This window comes from Panthera onca, chromosome A3 (assembly GCF_046562875.1).
Source record: "Panthera onca isolate mPanOnc1 chromosome A3, mPanOnc1 haplotype 2, whole genome shotgun sequence".
In the NCBI taxonomy this organism is placed as follows: Eukaryota; Metazoa; Chordata; class Mammalia; order Carnivora; family Felidae; genus Panthera; species Panthera onca.
This window is the reverse complement of record NC_138341.1, coordinates 116719275-116740716: the sequence shown is the minus strand read 5'-3', so window position 1 is coordinate 116740716 and position 21442 is coordinate 116719275. Positions and strand designations below refer to the sequence as shown.

At 36.9% G+C, this 21442-nt stretch overlaps 2 protein-coding genes across 8 annotated transcripts in view; one reads left to right on the top strand and one right to left on the bottom strand.

Annotated features, from left to right (window-relative positions):
• The window catches only part of RBM39 (RNA binding motif protein 39), a 30151-nt gene extending 12386 nt beyond the window's left edge, over window positions 1–17765 (top strand). For 5 of the 7 annotated variants that reach the window (XM_081795342.1, XM_081795340.1, XM_081795343.1 and 2 more), the window contains 10 exons: window positions 707–859; window positions 3088–3225; window positions 4336–4401; window positions 6650–6854; window positions 7906–7983; window positions 11652–11702; window positions 14022–14103; window positions 15991–16096; window positions 16607–16685; window positions 16778–17765. In XM_081795342.1, the coding sequence (XP_081651468.1) occupies window positions 707–859; window positions 3088–3225; window positions 4336–4401; window positions 6650–6854; window positions 7906–7983; window positions 11652–11702; window positions 14022–14103; window positions 15991–16096; window positions 16607–16685; window positions 16778–16878 (1059 nt within the window). In that variant the 3' untranslated portion in view covers window positions 16879–17765. The remainder of the gene's footprint in view (window positions 1–706; window positions 860–3087; window positions 3226–4335; window positions 4402–6649; window positions 6855–7905; window positions 7984–11651; window positions 11703–14021; window positions 14104–15990; window positions 16097–16606; window positions 16686–16777) is intronic. The other 2 variants (XM_081795344.1, XM_081795341.1) reach the window with 1 other exon arrangement.
• Window positions 17766–19799: 2034 nt separating this feature from the next.
• Window positions 19800–21416, bottom strand: ROMO1 (reactive oxygen species modulator 1). The gene is made up of 3 exons (XM_060616908.3): window positions 21294–21416; window positions 20976–21106; window positions 19800–19991 (listed from the first exon to the last, which is right to left on the bottom strand). Exons 2-3 carry the CDS (start codon window positions 21104–21106, stop codon window positions 19883–19885), a joined length of 240 nt encoding a protein of 79 aa, XP_060472891.1. The 5' UTR covers window positions 21294–21416; the 3' UTR covers window positions 19800–19882.
• Window positions 21417–21442: the final 26 nt, after the last annotated feature.

Genomic DNA, 21442 nt, shown 5'->3' with positions numbered 1-21442 from the left:
TTGAACTGACGGACTGTGAGATCATGACCTGAGCCGAAGTTGGACGCTTAACCAACTGAGCCACCCAGGCGCCCCCCAAATTTTTTTTTTAACGTTTATTTATTTTTGAGACAGCATGAACAGGGGAGGGTCAGAGAAAGAGGGAGACACAGAATCCTAAACAGGCTCCAGGCTCCGAGCTGTCAGCACAGAGCCCGACACGGGGCTCGAACTCACGGACCGCGAGATCGTGACCTGGCTGAAGTCGGACGCTTAACCGACTGAGCCACCCAGGCGCCCCAAAAAAACATTTTAATAATAACGTTAATATGTTAGGTTGAACTAGAGAATATTTAAACATCAAATCTTTTGATTTGTTTGAAATTCAGTTAGGGAATTTTTTTTGCGCAGCATTTCTGTTTTACTTCACTTGGAAGTTAATAGTATTGGAAATAATAACCATTATCACACATTCATGAGAAGTAGAAGTGGACTGACAATTTTACTTATTTTAAACCATTGTTGGGGAGGGGAGGGTGCCTGGCTGACTTAGTCTAGAAGATATATGACTTAATTGCAGGGTCATCAATTCTTGCCCCACATTGGGCGTAGAGATTATTTAAAAGTAAGCAAATAAAACCACATTGTCAGTAAAATAAAAAATAATGGTTTATAGTGGATGGTTGCATAAAGAGAACCTTGTATTAAGTGTTTGTTTTCTTTTTAGGTTCGAGATGTGAGAATGATTTCTGATAGAAATTCAAGACGTTCCAAAGGAATTGCATATGTGGAGTTTGTTGATGTTAGCTCGGTGCCTCTAGCAATAGGATTAACTGGCCAACGTGTTTTAGGAGTGCCAATCATAGTACAAGCATCACAGGTAATTTTTTTCTTGGTTAGGAATTTGATTAGCGATAGTACAAGAAACCTGCTCTTAATGTTATGCTGTAGTACCTTATATAATCATGAATTATTGAGTTAGATGTTCTCAGAACAGGTTTGTTTCTTTTTTGTCTTCATTACTTTGATAAAAAGTATAATTTTAACAATATTCTGTTCGTGTTTTTTTTTTTGTTTATGTAATTTTGAGAGAGGGGCAGAGAGAGATTCCCAAGCAGACTGCTCTGTCAGCACAGTGCCCAATGTGGGGCTTGAACTCACAAACCGTGAAATCATGACCTGAGCCGAGTCAGATGCTTAACTTACTGAGCTATCCAGGCACCCCCATCTTGTTCTAATATAAGTCTTGAATATCTATTTCATGAAAAAGACTTGAGACCGTGGTCTATAATTTTATTGATTTGTGGTGATTCATTGAGTATAGAAGCATTGAAGAGCATGTTTACCGCTGCTTTTTTAAATGGAGTGATTTTGACACTTCTAATAAATTTTAATATTTTTATTGTTTTATAATGCATCTTACGATGTATAATGTATAAGATTTTATAAAATGTTAAGAGTAGTTTGAATAACTATCAGTTACTAGCATTTCTTGAAGGTAAGATGTTTCAAACTAATTTTCAGAAAGTCTTCTGGTTAAAATGTCTTCTGTTCCTTTTTGCTGGTACTTTATAGTGAGTAATGCCTTTGGGAAATGAAATTAGCATTAGCAATACAGTAAATGTGAAAAAATTGGTATGTATCATTCTATTATGAAAGTATTTTTAGGATTCTGTATCCATACTTTTATTAAGAAACATATCTGTCACTGGTAGCTCAGTTTTTTCTTTTTAATGGAGAATATAGAATTCAAAGAATATTTTTGAGGGGCATCTGGATTGTTCAAGTCATGATCTCACGGTTCGTGAGTTCGAGCCCTGTGTTGGGCTCTGTGCTGACAGCTCAGAACATAGAGCCTGCTTCAGATTCTGTCTCCCTCTTTCTCTGCCCCTCCCCTGCTCACTCTCTGTCCCTGTCTCTCAAAAATAAACACTGAAAAAAAATTAAATACTTTGAGCAATATAAAAGTTGTGTTAAAAAAAATAAGTCCTGTTGGTTGCTTTTCGAACCACTGAAGTTAATACTCTGGAATTCCTAAATAATATAGTTACTTCATCAACTTCAGTGATTTTATTTATAAAATAAGTAAAAAAGGCACCAGCCTTGGAACCAGATCTGACATGAAATTCCATCCAGTTTCACTGCTAATAAGTTGTTTGTAACTAAGTTACTCACTTACGTCATATCTAAAAGGCAATAATAGATCCTATTTAATGTTTTAGAAGTAACTTGATAGTGGGTATTTATCACTTGAATGTCTGTTTAAAAAAATAGGCAATTATTGGGAAATGGGTAAAAGTAATTCCTTGATTTCCCGTAATGAAGGACAAACTTAATAGCATGTAGACAGAGGGCTGAGAATCCTCAAATTAAATGAGGTTTTGAATTCATTTAACTTTTAAGCTTCCTTTGGGATATTTACTGCTCATGGTGCCCCAGTTTATTAATAAGAAAAGGAACATGTGTTAGAGTATAAATTGATAATCGTTACCTTTGAGAAAGACTACCTTTAGAAAAAATGACAGCTAAACTGAATGGTTTGCTTGATTGGATTTTATATTGACAAATGCTCTTTATGACAGCCAGCCAGTTGGTGTACTGTACTTTGAGTAACAGTGATTTTGAGAGTGCATCAATTTTAATGAATAATGAATGTATTTACCTAAATTCTAGGAAAGTCTTATTTCCCACATTTAGCATGTTTGGTGTCAGCATGCATCTAATTTAGATGATAGAGTGTACTTTTAGAACTGATTTCAACTTACATAGGAAATACAGCATATAGTTGGTTTGTATATGTCTTGTATAGGGGCTTAAAACTTGTTTTAAAACTTCTTGAATGAAATATTACAGTTTTTGTTCAGAAATTGGGCATTTGAACCATATTCTTAAAATTAATTTGAACTCTGCGCTGTTAATCACAGTGGCAGGTAAGTGGAATCATACAATATTTATACTTCTGTGTGTGACTCACCTTATCATGATGTCATCACTATCCTTTGACATCACTTGTCATTAAGCAAATCTAAAGTGAATGGGATTTTACTTTGATTGAAATGATTTGAATTAGTGCTGCGTGATGTGCATTTTGTCCTGTCCAACTTGTAGGCAGAAAAAAACAGAGCTGCAGCAATGGCAAACAATCTACAAAAGGGAAGTGCTGGACCTATGAGGCTTTATGTGGGCTCGTTACACTTTAACATAACTGAAGATATGCTTCGGGGGATCTTTGAGCCTTTTGGAAGGGTAAGTCCCAGTATCTTCATACAATTCATTGCCTTTTCATGTATTCACAGTTGTGCAGTGATCAACTACATTCAGCGTTGAGTTCAGTTATTCCAGCATCTTGGGCAATTTATCATGTGTGGTGTTACTGAGAATTAATGTTTGGTGTTTTTAGCATAATGGTGGAAGGGAAGCAAATTGTTAATTATTTCTAATACCTGATTGTAGGTTTACAAAGGAACTTTGGTTTTTAGTGGTTTGTTTTTGAGGCAAAAGAATAAGATCATACTTTTTTTCTTTTCCCCCCCTTGTTCCACAGTGCATAACTTCTTGTTTGGGACGTTTCTAGGCTTTTAGAAGATATTTTGGAAATGAGGGTTGTGATGTATTTTCAAAAAAAAGTGTTTTTTTTCTTTCCTAAATCTGAGAGCGCACAAACAGAACAGGGAGAGAGAGAAAATCTTAAGCAGGCTTCGCACCCAGCTTTGAGCCTGACACAGGGCTCAATCCCTTGACCTGGGATGACGGCCTAAGGCAAAATCAATAGTTGTTCAACAGACTGAGCCACCCAGGAGCCCCTCAGTTCGGGGGTGGGGATGACTTTTTTTTTTTTTTTTTTAAGTTTATTTAATTTGAGAGAGTGAGGGAGGGAGGGACAGAAAAGGAGAAGGAGAGAGTGAGTCTCAGAGCAGGCTCTCCACTAGTAGTGCAGAGCCTGATGGGCTCAAACTCATGAAATTGTAAGGTCATAATCTGAGCTGAAACCAAGAGTCGGATGGCCTGAATGAGCCATCCAGGCGCCCCTGGATGAGTTTTTTTTTATTAAAGAGGAAATTTTTTTAACGTTTGTTTAGTTTTGAAGTAGAGACAGAGCGTGAGTGTGGGAGGGGCAGAGAGGGAGACACAGAATCCTAAATGGGCTCCCGGCTCTGCGCTGTCAGCATAAAGCCTGACGCGGGACTCTTAACCCACAAACTGCGAGATCATGATATGAGCGGAAGTCAGACACTTAACCGACTGAGCCACCCAGGCGCCCCGAATGAGATTTTTTTAAAAAATCATGTTTCAAGGAATAAAATGCTTTTGTTTCCTCCTTTTTGCTTCAATAATAATCATGATTTTCATTTTTAGATTGAAAGTATCCAACTCATGATGGATAGTGAAACAGGTCGATCTAAGGGATATGGTTTTATTACGGTAAGCAATTACCATGATTAACATCATGTTTACCAAATGTTGATGTTTAGCCAGTTTCCTATTCTGTATGTGGTCATTAATTTCCAATTTCCATAGCTAAATCTCTCTGTCATTGAAGTCTATGATTCCATTATGAGTTCTTCAGTTTCTTAGTATGTTTTATTACGTGTTTTTGTGAGTTGAATGAAAAGTCTCTTGAAATTGTTTTACTTAAAATTCTTTTTGTGTGTCATCACCTCAAAACCATGGTCAGAATTGTTTTATTATAAGGGTTTGTGGTTAACCAGCATAGCCCATTCCCTGATGAGAATAGAGTTTTGATGTGGCACTTGGGATAATTGAATGGAGGGGCCCCTTTAAAAGTAAATTCTCTTCTGTATTTCCCAATGTAATTCAATTACATCATCATATATCTTCAGGAGGTTCTGGAAACTATTTCTAGAGCAAATGTGAATTGGCACCATAGCTGCTATTGCAAAAAAAGAAAGAAAGAAAGAAAAAGTTTTTTTAAGGCTTATTTGTTTTTGAAAGAGAGACAGACAGAGCTTGAGCACAGGGGAGGGGCAGAGAGAGGGAGGCACAGAGCCTGATGCAGGGCTCAAACACATGGACTGTGAGTGAGATCAAGACCAGAGCTGAGGTTGGATGCTTAACTGACTGAGCCACCCAGGCACCCTGAAAAAAATTTTTAAAATACAAATAGGTCTGAATTCTAATCAAGAAATTATAATTGTATTGTGTTCAAATTTCAGTAAAATTTAAATGTTTTTTAGTGATAAAGTTTTATTGGTAATTGGGATTTTATCTTTCTCAATATGTATTAGTGAAAGGAGAAAAGTTATTTATAAATTATAGCTGTTAAGTTACTTTAAAAAAAATTTTTTTTTTAACGTTTATTTATTTTTGAGACAGAGCATGAACAGGGGAGGGGCAGAGAGAGAGGGAAACACAGAATCTGAAACAGGCTCCAGGCTCTGAGCTGTCAGCACAGAGCCCAACTCGGGGCTCAAACTCACGGACCGTGAGATCATGACCTGAGCCGAAGTTGGACGCTTAACTGACCGAGCCACCCAGGCGCCCCAAGTCACTTTTTTTAAACTAATTTTTTATTTTGCTTCTAATAACATTAGTGTGGTTATTTTCCTCTGTGTGTGGTCAAGACATTTTACGTGTCACTTCTACTAAATTGAGTATTTCATCATGTGTTCCCTAAAATATTTTTTTTATGTGATAGGTTTGGTGCTTGAATATTTGGTTAGTGGCCAGGCACGTTTTTCATAGAAATCTTACTAAATGTCAGATAAAACATGCAGGCCTATTATTATTAAAAAAATTTTTTTTTAATGTTTATATCTGAGACAGAGACCAAATGCCAGTTGTGGGGTGGTGGGCAGAGAGAGAGAGAGGGAGACACAGAGTCTGAGGCAGCTCCAGGCTCTGAGCTGTCCACACACAGCCCAATGCAGGGCTCAAACTTCAAGCCATGACATCTTGACCTGAGCTGAAGTCTGATGCTTAACCAACTGAGCCACCCAAGTGCTCCTCAAAAAATTTTTAATTATCAACTATACATACGCTATTTACTAAGATCTGGTACAAAGCTAGATTATGTAACTCTATATGGTGCTGTGTATTGGTAAATGTTTTCTGTTTTGTGACTCTCCATTATTTCTTCCTGTCTTGATAAAAGAGAAAAAAAATTATTTTGCAACATACTGGTAAAATATTAAGGTATGGAATTCATGAGAGTATATTTTTCTTCCATTAAGTGAAATACAGAATGCAAATCAGTTTGTGTTTGCATCCTGGGAATTAACAGTTTTTATGATGTTATTGGCAATAAAATGACCCAGGATTTTTTTTTAAAAATAACATTTGAGTGATGTTTTAATTTTTCTAAATAGTTCTTTTTATAAAGAGAAGATAGCACCGTGTTTATCTCGGCACATTAAAATTTGAAGTTTGAAAAATAACTTCACGTTTTGTTACTAAGATTCTTTATTTCCAAGGATAGGTGCCATTACATGGTAATTTCTTGGAGTCGAAACCATCACATCAACAAAACTGATTCGCATGAGCTTGTGGTTTGATCATATAGATTATGTTACTTAAAGTTAGAAATTTATGCTTTATTGTCTATTCAGTTCTGTGATTATCAAATATACTAGATTTAATAAGCATTTCTTTACCTTTGGTATATATGCGAACTTACATACAGGACTTTTTAATCCCCCTCTCAATTATACAGTTTTCCGATTCAGAATGTGCCAAGAAGGCTCTGGAACAACTTAATGGATTTGAACTAGCAGGGAGACCAATGAAAGTTGGTCATGTTACTGAACGTACTGATGCTTCCAGTGCTAGCTCATTTTTGGACAGTGATGAACTGGAAAGGACTGGAATTGACTTGGGAACAACTGGTCGTCTCCAATTAATGGCAAGACTCGCAGAGGGTAAGTTTTTCCTAGTGTTGTGAATGATTTATTGTTGGGATAGTAATGAAAAAGGTAACCCACACAGACTGATAAGTGAAAAAATATTTTTCTTATTTTGGAGTCAAGCTTATTATCTATTCTTGAGTGGTGTATATAGTTTTATAGGTGAAGTTATTGCCTTAAAAGTTCTAATGGAATCTACTTTATGGTGGTGCCTTTTGAGAACCATAGCATACATTGTATGATTTTTTTTGCTTGCTGCTGCTTTTTTTTTTTTTTTTTTTTTTTTTTTTTTTTTTTTTTTTTGAGAGAGAGAGAGTACACATAGGGGAAGGGCAGAGAGAGAGAGGGAGACACAGAATCAGAAGCAGGCTCCAGGCTCTGAGCTATCAGCACAGAGCTCAACACAGGGCCCAAACCCATAAGCTGTGAGATATGACCTAACTGAAGTCAGATGTTCAACCATCTGAGCCACCCAGGCGCCCCATCCTTTTGCTTTCGTATGATTATCATATCCTCATACTTAATAAATGTAGTGCCAGCTATCATACTATGTTTTTCTTGTAAATGCTTTTTTTTTTTTTTAATTAAAAATATTTTTTAATGTTGGTTTATTTTTGAGACAGAGAGAGGGAGACACAATCAGGCAGGCTCCAGGCCCTGAGCTGTCAGCACAGAGCCCAGTGCAGTGCTTGAACTCCCAAGCTGTGAGATCATGACCTGAGTCAAACTTAGACGCTTAACCGACTGAGCCACCCAGGCTTCCCCCCACCCCTTCCAAATTTTGCTTTTGAAGGAGCAAAAAAAGCATGAGCAGGGAAGGGACAGAGAGAGGAGAGAGCAAGAATCCTAAGCAGGGTTGCACACTGCCAGTGTGGAGCCAGATGTAGGGCTTGAACTCAAGAACCTTGAGATCATGAATTGAATCCAGTCACTTACCCACTGAGCCACCCAGTTACCCCTGCTTGTAAATACTTTTAGTGAAGTGACTTTGGTAGTAGTGAGCACCTGGAAAACTGTGTTTTTCTTCCCTTAACATAAGGACTTCAAGATCTGTTCTTTTACACAGGTACAGGTTTGCAGATCCCACCAGCAGCACAGCAGGCTCTACAAATGAGTGGCTCTTTGGCATTTGGTGCTGTGGCAGGTAGGAATTGAATCTTTTCTAATTTGAAATCATTGTTTTTTTCACCTAATTCGAAAATTTGCCAAATTTTTGCATTTAAAAGGACTTACTGAGAATTCAATTCATCAAGTACTTTTAGCCTATAAATTTCAAGGAAATGGAGAGAATTATTCAGTAATCATAACAGGCTGTTAGGGCATTTTTTTGTACCCTACCTACCAATTTTTAGTTTGAAATTGCCTAGAAATTAGACTTTTTAAAATGTGACTTTTCTTGAACACCAGCAAGTTTATATTGTTTCAAAAAAGTTTCTTTGTAATGTTTGAGTTTAGAAAACTGTCAGAGGCCTTTAAATCAAGCTGTATGTAAAATAATTTCAGTATCAAGAGTGCAAAGAAAACTGCTTTCCTTTAAAAAGTACATACAATTTTGAGATGAGTTAGGGTAATAGCTTCCGAAGAGGGCAGGAAAAGAAGAGTGGTTTTATTACAGTTATGTGACAAAGAGTTCAGGTTATGAAACCTTCTTTTTCTTTCTTTATGGCTTAAGTACCTCAGATTTGCTTTTATAAACCTTGATGCTAACCCAAATCCATGAGCTAGGATAGCATTTAATTTTGAAGTGTTGGAAGACCTTGCTATCTTAGGGCATCTAAAAAGAACAAATTTATATCCTAAGAAGGTATAGCACTTTGTATTATGAATTGGTCCTTTGATCTCCCCTGTGAAGTAAGAGGTAAGAGTAAGACCACAGTACTGCATCTAAATACACTTAAAAGTCCATGTAGTTGATTCATGATTTCCGTTTAAATCAAAAGATCATTAATTAAAGGAGAGGATTATTTTTGCTTTTCTATTATACTTGGTATTAAGAGAGAAGGGATTTTTCAGTGTTTTCCTGTTTAGTAGATGTTCACAAGTTGAACTACCTTTAGAAAGTCTGCCTTTTGTGTATCTCCTGCCAGATTGTTACTTATTTTGAAATCTGATAGGTGCTCTATAAAATTTCTGACCAAACCCTACCAACGTTGTCCTTACGTGAAGAAAAATTACAACCATTAACACATTTCTGTATTTTGAGTCACTGGTTAACTCCCTCAGGGATCACTAAGTTGTTTAGACTTTATAAACAAGTATTAGACTTTAAATTTCTTGAGTGATGAAAGAGGCCTAGCATGCCACTTGGTGTAATCAGAGACATTAAAGGAGAACCCATCCCTTCTAGAAATGTAACCCAGTCTGTGGTTTGAAAATTACTATTTAATCTGAAAACTACTTTTATATTGCTTCTCATTGTTCAGGTCATTCTTTATTAATTTAGAAAATGCTTGATTGTTCACCATATTCTAAGTGTTTCATTAGAGGCTAGTGAAGGTTTATACGTTGTCTTCCGGGATTTGATGCATAGGATTCATTTCTAAACATTCTTATGTAATAATCTGGATGCAGTATCAAATATGTTGATTCTATGTTTTTCATAAATAATATTGCAACCTAATTGAAGATTTTCAAAAGTTAGACATCATTGCTATTCTTTGCCATTATTTCTCGATACATGGAAGTATGAGCACACTTACTGTGCGATTTATTTTAAGGTGGGCTGATTGTGATTAATTAAAACTATAAATGTCCATATGGATTGGTTAAAAAAGCCACTTAGCTGTATTTGTTACCCTCCCCCTTTTTGTTGATTGAGATGATTATCAAGTTTGATTCTGTCTTTAACTACATATAAAATGCTATTGCTACCAAATTAGTAATTAACACTCAAGTTTTAGGTAAATGTTTACATAACTTGGTATATTTTTCTCCAGATAGTCATCATTAAAACCTTACACATTTCTTGTTGAAATGAAATAAATTGCTGAGTGTTAATGTGTCTAAAGCCCTTTCCCCTAAGCTCTTTAGAACTGCTCTTTGAAACCAAGGGTGAGTCAGCACTCTATCCAGGATCTTATTTGAAAGTTTAACAATTAGTTGTTTCTAAGATGGGAATCCTTAACTTTATGAAACCCATGCCTTGTTTACTAACTGACTAACACAAATGATCTTAAAAGTGATTTTTGACATTTTGATAGGGATTTACATACACTTAAAATAGCATGGGCTTCTTTGTGTATGTGTGTGTATGTATGTATTTATCTTTTAACCTTTGCTTATTTTTGAGAGAGAGGCAGAGACAGAATCCTAAGGAGCCTCCAGGCTCTGAGCTGTCAGCACAAAGGCCTGTGCAGAGTCAGACTCATGAACTGGGAGATCATTACCTGAGCTGAAGTCGGATGCTCAACCAACTGAGCCACCCAGGCTCCCCTCTTTTTCAAATACTTAAGTAATCTATACCCAATGTGGGCCTTGAACTTATGTCCCAGAGATCAAGAGTTACATGGTCTTCTGACAGAGCAGCCAGGCACCCCATAGCATGGATTTGTGATTACATATTTTTTCCCATTTTAGGGGGGAAAAAGACATTGTGTGTTTTGTTGGACACTGTTCCTATGGTCCTGTCTTCAAGTTCCTTCAGTATAAACCAGATACTTAAACTCCTTGAGGTCCCAATTTTGAGCACCTAGGACCCAGGTATTTTTAAGATCCCAGTATAACTTGGGCTGTAGATTCTCTCTTATCCCACCCCCCCCCCCCCCCCGCCCCAGCTTTTTAAATTTTTACTTCCAAGTAATCATTATACCTAGTGTGGGCCACAAACTCAACCCTGAGTTCAAGAGTCACCCACTCCACTGATTGAGCCAGCTAGGCCCCCCCATTTTTGCCCATTTTTCCCCCTATTTTGAGAGAGAGTGCGAGTGGGGAGGGGCATAAAGAGAGAATCCTTCAAGCAGGCTCCCTGCTGCCAGTTCAGAGCCTAATTGGGGGCTTAACGAGCCACCCAACCCCCCCACCCATTTTTGTCCATTTTTAAGTTTTTCTGTACTCAGCAAGAAACCCAGATGAAGTGTTGCAATTGAATCACATGTTAATGAAAATTAGGTTGCTGTATCTGAACAGTTCTTATGTTGTGTATTAAAACTTTTAAGCTTCAAGATAGCTTTACAACACAATGCCATTTTCTTTGTTATTTAGATTATTTAGATTTACTGTCTAGCAGCTTTCTAATAACTTGCCTTCCAATGGAGAATTTAATGATTATATGAGAAAATACACTGGTAAAAATCCCCATTCTGTTTATTTTTAATAGTGACTAGATGATTAAATTTGTCTTGTATTTCATAGATGATAGTAAACTTGGTTAGAATTTATTCCTGCTTCATTAAGTTTGCAGACTAAGCCAGAAAACCAGACATAATTAAACTGTCACCTTCTGGGCTAAATATCCCAAGTACTTGGAATTGAATTCTCAAGATCAGGGTTTTCATGTATTTTCTGACTGGTGTGCTTCCCTTTCCCCATTTCCCATTATTCCCATACGAAGAGTAGTATAGTGGAATTCATTGGAGATTTGGTAGAGTAGTGTAGGAGTAGGAAGAAAGAGGCATAAGTAAGTTTCCCAGCATAGGAGGAAAGAAAAAGGCCCCAAAGCCTTGTCAATGAGGAATGGGGAAGGAGGTTTGGCTGCCAGGTTTTACTATAAGTTTATTTTGATAAACCCTGCTACTGTAGTCCTCTTTTATTAATACTTTCCTGACATTTACCCTGTTAGTTGAGGCTCTTCATTGTTCCTGCACTGAGCTGTAGAATTCTCTTTTGTTATAGATTTGCAAACAAGACTTTCTCAACAGACTGAAGGTGAGTTGAGCTTTTTATTTGTCTTTGAAATAGATGTTAATGTAGTAGCCAGACATAGTTGTTTGTTTATATTTAATATATCATTTGTTACATTTTGTATTTTGGATTCAGTTTTTAGAGAATGACATAAAATTCCCATCTGTTTAATGTGTATTTCAGTTGGGCTAATCCGAATCATTACAATTCCATGGATAAAGAAAATGAAAATGTCTGTATTTTTTGCTTTAGTCTGCTTAGAATTATTTTTAGCCTTATATGCTTATCTTTGTGTTCCTGTTATTAGTTTTGTATAATTAAAAGTTGGAAAACAGAATTTATTGTTTCAGTACACAAATCTTTAAGGAGTCTGAACTTAACATAAGGTCAAGGACTCTAATGTTAATGATTTGTATTAATAGTGCCAAGCAATGAGACAATTACCCAGAACTAAATTGCATGCATATTTCAAAGAGCTGAAATTATTTCTAAAGTAGGGTATTTTTTCTTGTTTTGATTACCAAGTAAATCTCTGCTATTTGTTAGAGCATTTCACTTCTGAGCAAAATCGGTATCCATCTTTAATAGGTTGTATTTACGAGTTATTTTGGAGAATGATTCTTTATGGAAAAAGGTCTACCATGTTCCTTGATAGGAATTAAATGTATATTTTAATTCTTTTCCAGCAAGTGAGACATTTGCACTCACCCTTTTTTTTTTTTTAACAGATTCTATTACTATTTTTAAATTTAAATATTATTTAATATACAGTGCAATATTGGTTTCAGGAGTTTACAGATTTTAAAAAGTAGAACTAGTGAATTTTTCTATTAGATTTCTATGCTGAATTCATTGTGTTTGCATTCATCTAGATTGAGCTGGAATGTTTCTATCATATATTTTCTAAATATTTTTCAGTATTCATAATATACTTCATTTGAGAAAATGGAAAACAAAGTACTCTTCAGTTTTATAAATGACCTAGTGTTTATTTCCAAGAGTACTTCCATTTGTTTATGGTACAGGTACACAGTGGGCCTCATTTCTATCTTCATTGTCATATAAGCATGGTTACATCTGTAACTTTTCTGAATAGAGTTTGACATTTGTAAGCTGTTTTAGCTTATTTATTTTAATATGAAGCTTCTTGAAAGAAAAATAAGTAATAAAGGAGCAAAGAGCACTTGTAATTATCAAAAATAATAATCTTTAATGATGCATTTCATGCATGGCCCTAAGTTCTATTCAGTGAAATAATTTCTCATACTTCTCAGGTGATTGTTCATTTTAATTACCCTAATTTCTAATGCGCTGTTTTATCCTTAGCTTTGTTTGTTGTTATATATTGGAATGAAATTTGGTCAAATATAATGATTACGGTGAGTTCTGTAACAGCTACTGGTAATGTTTGTGAATATCATAAAAGCAGTGGGGCACCTGTCTTGACAGTGCTCACTTGAAACTTCAAACCAGTGTGAGTTTTAAATGTTCTTCCTGGATATTAGTGTCCAGTAGTTTTTCATTTTTAATAGTGAATATTATAGGTAATATGCTACTTTTAGTGTTTATTGTGCTATAACACACCTAATCATTAAAAAATTCTCATTTGAGGGGTGACTGGGTGGCTCAGTTGGTGAAGTTGTACGACTCTTGATCTCTGGCCTTGAGCTAAGGGTTGTGAGTTTAAGCCCCACATTGGGCATGGAGCCTACTAAAACCCTCATTTAATTTCGTAATAGGGTTTATATTTCTGGGATATTAGATTTTAAATGGTTGGATTGTTTTGTGCATCTTATTTTTAAACAATCCTTTTATAATGTTTTATTTGAAAGAAAATATATAACTATTATCATGGGCAGAAACCTAAGGAATACAAAAGGGTATAGATTTATTTGGCATTTTAAAGGCTGCATTTTCATCATCCCCTGCTTCTTGGGGAATAAACTCCAGCAGCAGTTCTACAGAATCAATCTGTTTTATTATCCTTTACCTTTCTGGATTGGTTTCTATTGATATTTGTCTAAGTGAACGGATTTTGATTACACGTAAAGTTTCCGTTCTAAAAATAAAAAATTTTCCAACTCAAGATTGGGTATTTCAAATGTTAGGTTGCCCCCGATTCTGGCAACTCAAATTGGGTACTGTTCCACACTTTGATAGTATTATTAAGTAAATTAGTGAAGTGACTGACTATCCTAGTTTCAAAGTTGGCGTTTCCTGGTTTTGTTTTATTCATTAGGGATATTCTCATGCATTTTCCAAGAAACTAATTTATTTCTCTCTCTCTCTTTTTTTTTTTTTTTTTTTGTTTTTTTTGTTTTTTTGGGTTTTTTTTTTTTTTAGCTTCAGCTTTAGCTGCAGCTGCCTCTGTCCAGCCTCTTGCAACACAGTGTTTTCAACTCTCTAACATGTTTAACCCTCAAACGTAAGTAATATACTTTGGTCAAATTGAAAATGGTATATACAATTGACAACTCAACAGTTGCAAGGATTAGAAGGCACTGATAACTGCCCGCACAGTCGAAATCCAGGTGTAACTTCTGAATCTGCCAAAAGTTTACTAACAGCCTAATGTTGACTAAAAGCCTTATAGTAACCCAAAGTTGATAACACATGTTTTGTATAAGTCTTATATAGTGCATTCTTACAATAAGCTAGAGAAAAGAAAAGCCTAAGGAAGAGAAACTACATTTATAGTACTGTATTGTATTTTCTCAGAAAAATTCATGTATAAGTGGACCCATGCAGTTCAAACTGTTGTTCGGTGGTCAGCTGTACTGTGAAATGTTTAGTATTCAGCTTTTAAAAAAAGTTTTTATTTTGAGAGACCAAACAGTGCGTACACAGGAGAGGGGCAGAGAGAGGAGAAAGAGAATCCCAAGCAGGCTTCTGGCTGTAGGCGCAGAGCCCGACATGGGGCTCGAAATCATAAAGTGCCAAGATCATGACTTAAGCCAAAACCAAGAGTCAGATGTTTAACCAACTGAGCCTCCAAGGCACCCCAATATTCCGTTTTCCTAAGTTAACTTTTATGATGTTTCACTATATTTCATAGTTGAAATAATAAAATGATTTTGATCCTTTTGGGGTATTTTAATGCTAACTTTTATATTACTAATTCCTTTGGGTGTGTTTGTAAGATTGGAATTGAATTGAAAGGTATGTAGGTTTTATTTTCCAATTACATCTAAGTAATTTTATATGATATTTTGTATCAGTGTTTATTTTTTAATTGTAGTTTATACATAATGTGTTACATTAGTTACAGGCTCATAAGATAGTTCTTCAGCTCTGTACCTTATGTTCACCAAAGGTGTAGATCTGTCAACATACACTTCTATTACAGTACCGTTGACTATATTTCCTATCCTGTACTTTTCGTCCCTGTTGACTTATTCCATAACTGAAAACCTGTACTTCCCACTCCCCTTCATCTGTTTTACCCATCCCCGGACCCTGCTCACCTCTGTCAATCACCTTGTTTGTTCTCTGTATTTATGGGTCTGTTTGTACTTTTTTTTGGTTGTTCATATGTGTATTTGTGTTTATTTCTATTGCTAGTTTACTCTTATCAGTTACTGGTTTTGAAATTTTAATCTTACATAGGAGAAGAGGATCTTCAAAAATTTTCTTCCTAAAGATAAGTGCAGGCTGGAAATTAGGAATTTCTCTTTCCTGAGGTGCCTTGGTGGCTCAGTTGGTAGAGCATGTGACTTGATCTTGGGGCGGGGAAATAGAAAAAGGGAATTTCTCTTTCCTAATGCCTAGGTAATGATTAGAATTTCATTTATCAGTCCAAACTCTTGTTTGTTTTATAAATCATTTATAATACACTCCAAGGTAAATGTAGATATCCTGTTCAATTGATTTAATAACCCTATTTTATGAAGCATTGTTTTATACAGTAGTAATTTGTATCATGCTGTTTGCATTGTTTATAATCATGGTTTACCATAGAAGGAGCCCTTCATTCTTGTGTTCTTTTGGTAACATCAAATTCTTTATTTTAGCTTTATCTGTGAAATGATTATAGACATTTGGTATAAGTATATTCTATTTTTGGTATATATTTGGTATAAGTATAAATTGATATATATCAATAAATAATGTAAAAGATAGAGTTAAATTCATAAGCTTTGTTGCAAACAGTTCTTTATATCTTGGTTTTTATTTTCTCCAGTGTACTACACTGCTAAATATGAATGATTTTTAAATAAAAGAATTCATATTTCAAATATTTTTATACAGGTGAGCCTACATATGTAACATTTTACAAGGTTGGTGTCTGATAGAGCTTAATAATTTCTTACAGAGAAGAAGAAGTTGGATGGGATACAGAGATTAAGGATGATGTGATTGAAGAATGTAATAAACATGGAGGAGTTATTCATATTTACGTTGACAAAAATTCAGCTCAGGTATTTTTTTCTTTATTCCCTAGAGCGAAAGAAGTTTAATCTGCCCTTTAAGTGCCTCCGGTATTTTGATCTTAATAAATATAAGATATTGTTAATATTTTGTGACTTAGCCTTCACATATACTCGGGGCATATTCCCAGTCTTAAGTTTTTGTTTAATTCTGAAAGAAACTTTAACATACTAAATATACACCCTTCAAAATATGGGTGTGTTTGTAATAATTGAAGAGTAGACTAGGCCATTTTATAGCTGTGTTGCTGGTTAGTGTTGAAAGCTTGCCATGAAATCCTGGCCTCTTGATTCATTCTTTTTAATTGCTTTGAAATGATAGAGAAAAAGTGTAGAACAAGTCTTTTGGAGGCTAAAATGATTTCAACGCAACTCTAGGTGTACATACTAGCTAATGAAACAATTATTTGAAGAGCAGTTATTTTTACAGGCAATTTGAGTAAACCTATTCAAATTCATGTTATTTCCTACGTGCCCTTAACCTTTTTTGTTGTCTTTCAGGGCAATGTGTATGTGAAGTGCCCATCAATTGCTGCAGCCATCGCTGCTGTCAATGCATTGCATGGCCGGTGGTTTGCTGGTGAGTTTGATGTGTTTTTTTCTGCTTGATTATTATGATGAAGGATGTAATTTAAGTGAACATGCTTAAACCCTATCTGTTTCTTTCAACAGGTAAAATGATAACAGCAGCATATGTACCTCTTCCAACTTATCACAACCTCTTCCCTGATTCTATGACAGCAACGCAACTACTGGTTCCAAGTAGACGATGAAGGAAGATATAGTCCCTTATGTACATAGCTTTTTTTCTTTCTTGAGAATTCATCTTGAGTTATCTTTTATTTAGATAAAAATAAAGAGGCAAGGGTCTACTGTCATTTGTATACAATTCCTGTTACCTTGAAAAAATAAAAATGTTAACAGGAATGCAGTGTGCTCATTATCCCTAACTAGCAAATCCCACTGTATACAAAGCTGTTCTCTTGTTCTGCCTTTTAAATGTACATGTAGAAAATTACATTAAGGATCTATAGGAATAGCTCTAGGGGGGAACAAATGTGCTTAATGTAAAAAGGCAGACAGGGATGTAATTATGTTTTTAATGTTTCAGAAGCCTAACTTTTTACACAGCAGTTACATTTCACGTTTCACTAATGTTGATATTTGGCTAATGGTTTGGCAGAGGTTTCTGGAGTACACTTTTAGTGTATGGGAATTCAAGACAGCTAAAGGGCTGTATGATTAACATCTCATCTTGCATCATGATCAATTGGCAAGAAAAGGAGATTTCAAGATTACATTTCCAGATGGTATCTTTTCAATTTAATGTATCTGTAAAAGTTTCTTTGTAAATATTATGTGTTCTGGTGTGTCTTAAGATTCCAAACAAAATGATCCCTGCATTTCCTCAAAATGTTTAGTGGCAGTCTGGTAAGCAAAGCAGTCTGAGCAAGAAATAGGAAATGCAGAAATAGGTTTTGTCTGGTTGCATATAATCTTTGCTCTTTTTAAGCTCTGTGAGCTCTGAAATATATTTTTGGGTTACTTCAGTGTGTTTGACAAGACAGCTTGATATTTCTATCAAACAAATGACTTTCATATTGCAACAACCTTTGTAAGAACCACTCAAATAAAATTCTCTTAAAAAGGCCACAAGAAATCTTCATTTTTGAAATGTTTTAAAGTCATAGAAACTTCAAAATAGCATAGTAGTTTCTTTGACTTTTGGTAGTTAATGAAGACTTGCTTCTTTGGGAAAATACTTAGTGTGCAGAGTCTGGGGAAACTGTTGTCCTCAAGTTGTCTCTACATTGCTCCATATCTCCATCTTAGCACTGTACTTCCTTAGGGTAATGCATCAAAACTTTAGGGATTTTCCATCAAGAAAACCACATCTGCCCACACCTTAAACCTGGGTAGTCTTAATTCTTTCTTGTGTCTGGGCGTCTTTGTGAGAAATGTTTCTGTATTTGAACACTGAACAAAATGGTGTTAAGTTCAAACAGATTTAAGTGATTTCCCAGTTTAACTGCATTTGTTACTTTATAAAGGAATTTGAGCTTGGAATGAGCCATCACCATTATATTCTGAACTCTGTTTCAAGTTTATCTACCTTGAACCTTTGAGTTGTTGCCCCAAATGGAATGATTACTTTCCAGTACCAATTTCTTCACCTGCTTATTTCTTTCTACTATATTGATTCGTTAGTGTTAAGGCCCAAGTTTTAATAGGTTTAGTTGGATATCCAAGTAATCAGTTTGGAGGTATGATTTTCTACCAGTCCTTTTGATGGATACTTAGAATTTCTTCCCTTGATTGCTTCAGTTACTTAACCCAAAGGAAATTTTCAAGATTCAATTATTTTTCAACTCTAGGCAGCAGTGTTCCTTGGGGCAGACTTCTGTCAATGTTCATTTGAAATCTAGTATCTTCATAATTTCTATTCTAGATTCATGTCCTATCAGGTTTGTTCTATCATTCCTTTCTGGGAGCTGGGCCAACTTAGGCATTTAATTAACCTCATAGGTGATAGAGGTGGCAAAAATTTGCCCACTGCTGCAGAATGAGATGTTGTAAACGATGTTAAGGGAAATGTACAAGTAATTGGAATAGTGTGAGGGACAGAAAATAGTCCAATGAATTCAAGTGAGATCCTTCAGGTAATCCATTCCTGAGACAGCATCCCACTCTGGGAAATCTAGCTGCTGTAGTTACTCTGGTTAGTGTAGTGTCTTGGTTGCAGCTGCAGGAGTGTCCTTATGACACCCAAATACTCCCCAAAATAATTTATGTCTGTCATAACCTTACCGTTTTCGTTGAGGGGTAATGATTCTTTTTTAAAGTAGGTTCCATGTTCAGAGTTGAGCCCAATGCAGGATTTGAACTTGAGATCAAGACATTTAACCGACTGAGCCGCTCAGGTGCCCCAAGGGGCAGTGCGGTTTTAAAGCACAGTTTGTCAAGGGTTGTGTGGCAGGAGTAGGTGAGGGACACTTGGCCTTATTACAAGGAACCTATTTTATGAAACCAATTACCAGTGTTGGGGGCGGGGGTCAGTGTTACACAATTGATATCCTCACAGATGGCTGGTTAGGAAATTATGTGAATTTTGTGCTGTTAAGCTACAGAAATGTCTGATAGTTTGAGTTTGTTTCCCCATGGATGATTTATCCTTTTCTTGATTAAGTCAAACCTTGAAGGGCAATTTTTTTTTTTTTTTAAGGTTTATTTTTGAGAGACCGAGACAGAATGCAACTGGGTTAGGGGCAGAGAGAGAGGGAGACACAGAATCCGAAGCAGGCTCCAGGCTCTGAGCTGTCAGCACAGAGCCCAACGTGGGGCTCGAACTCAAGCTGTGAGATCATGAGCTGAAGTCGGGACACTCAGACTGAGCCACCCAGGTGCCCTGAAGGACAATTTTTGAATGAACATAGCTTTGGAAATGAGACTTGGGTTAACACTACCTTTTGCAGTGTGACCTTGAGGAAATCTGGACTTAGTTTTTAACCTTTAAAATGGTGACAGTAACATCAACCTTATGAGGCTGAATAACAAGAGTTTACTAGAATCTATGGACAGTTCATGTATGGAAAATTTTTGTAATTTTGGATTAACAGGATTTGAAAAACATGCAACCTACTCATTGGCCCACCTTAGAAGCTCTAAGCTGAATATAGGCAGAAAAAACACTCAGACTACTCAAAGATTTCTTTTATTATAGTACATGAGCTGGCACTGATGGGAAGGAGTAGCTGTAGTGGACAACCATTGCCCTGATTAACATCGGATGCCCATCCCAATGGCCATGAACGTGCCAAAGGTGCCTCCACTCTGCATCATGGTTTTCCCGATGCCGCCCATCAGCTCCCGGCCCCGCATTCCAATCCTAAGAGAAGAAGAAACCAAGATGCGGCAAACCGGGAACAAAAAATACAAGAAATGGCATTAACTGCCCTTTCCCAAATTACTTGAGTAGTAAATCAAGCCCTCTTGAAGTCTGGCAGGACGTTATCTCTTTCCACCTGAGATGGGTAATGACTAGCAAAAAAAGCATGCATCTTGGTCTCTGGGGCTTTTCTGAGGAATAGTATTATGGCCAGACTTCAGTTTGGGGGAGGCAGCTGAGGCAAAGTACCTAGAGAAACTAGTTTTTTTCTGGTATATATAAAGACATTTGACCCTCTGATGGTTTCCTGGCATTAAAGCAATGAATGTGGGGTCAGACGTGTTTATGTCCCAGCTCTGCAATTTACAGGCTATGTCAACTGTAAGATGGGGATCAAAAGGTTCATAGGATTGTTGATAACACATTCAACATTTAGAACAGTGCTCAGTAAATGGTAATTTACAATATGGAAAAATGGAAATAATAGTCTCTATTACATGTGAAAATGACATTCAGGGTGTAGAGTTTATCTACTTCTATCTATATCCTGTTTCCAGTACAGTAAAATTGCTCTCAATAAGTTTCACTATGCAGAACTAGAAATAACGGCAGCAACAGTAGTAACAACCATTTATTGGGCACTTAATATGTGCTACATTCTGTGCGAAGTGTGCTCTGATTTGATCCTTACAACTCCATGAAGTAGATGTTACTGACCTCATTCTACACTTAGGTACCCAGACTCCAATTTGCTTAAGGTTACAGAAGGAGTAAAGAGACTTTCAGTTTGAGTGAGAGCTCATATTCTCTAGCGCCAAGGCTTCCAACCTTTCCATCCAGACTGAAGGTGGATAGGAAATCAGTCTCACTCATTAAAAGCGAGGTAACTGAAATGAAGTAGGTTCTATCCAGGCTGCAGGCCAAGTGGCGCGGGACGAAAAGGTCCGGTAGTTCCGCCCAGAGATTACCGCCCTCGCCCCTCACCTGAGACAGGAAAAGGTGCCGAAGAGCGCCCCAGCCGCCATGCCCACTGCGCAGCCCATCACAAAGCCCATCTTCACGCGGTCGAAGCAGCTCGGCTGGGACTGTCCGTAGGGCCCCACGGCCACCGGCATCTGCGGGGTTCGAGGGTTAAGGGAGTGTGGGCCTAGCCGCCAGCCCGAGTCGAGCGGGGGCTGGAGGAGGCGGGGTGGGGAGCGGATCCAAGGGTTCGGGGAAGTCCAGGGAGGAAAATAAGCGCGTAACCCGACTCCATCACCCTCTTAGCGTTCGGGTCCCCGCGCCGCTGTGCCCCCACCTCACCTCGTTCGCGGCTTCGGTCGCTCAGTTCTACGTCTCACACCAAACGCGAGGCGGAGCACGCCCGCGGCCTGAGGAATTGCTTCCGGGGCGCGAGGCAGAACTTCCGGGAGCGTGTAGCAGAGTAGTGCCGCTGCTTCGGGCGGGGGGCT

What these genes read in the sequence shown, in the direction of transcription:
- ROMO1 (XM_060616908.3), bottom strand. Translation starts at nt 21,106, where the DNA reads ATGCCGGTGGCCGTGGGGCCCTACGGACAGTCCCAGCCGAGCTGCTTC. An exon ending in GGCACCTTTTCCTGTCTCAG is followed by an intron (nt 19,992 to 20,975) that starts GTGAGGGGCGAG and finishes TTCTTCTCTTAG; the next exon opens with GATTGGAATGCGGGGCCGGG.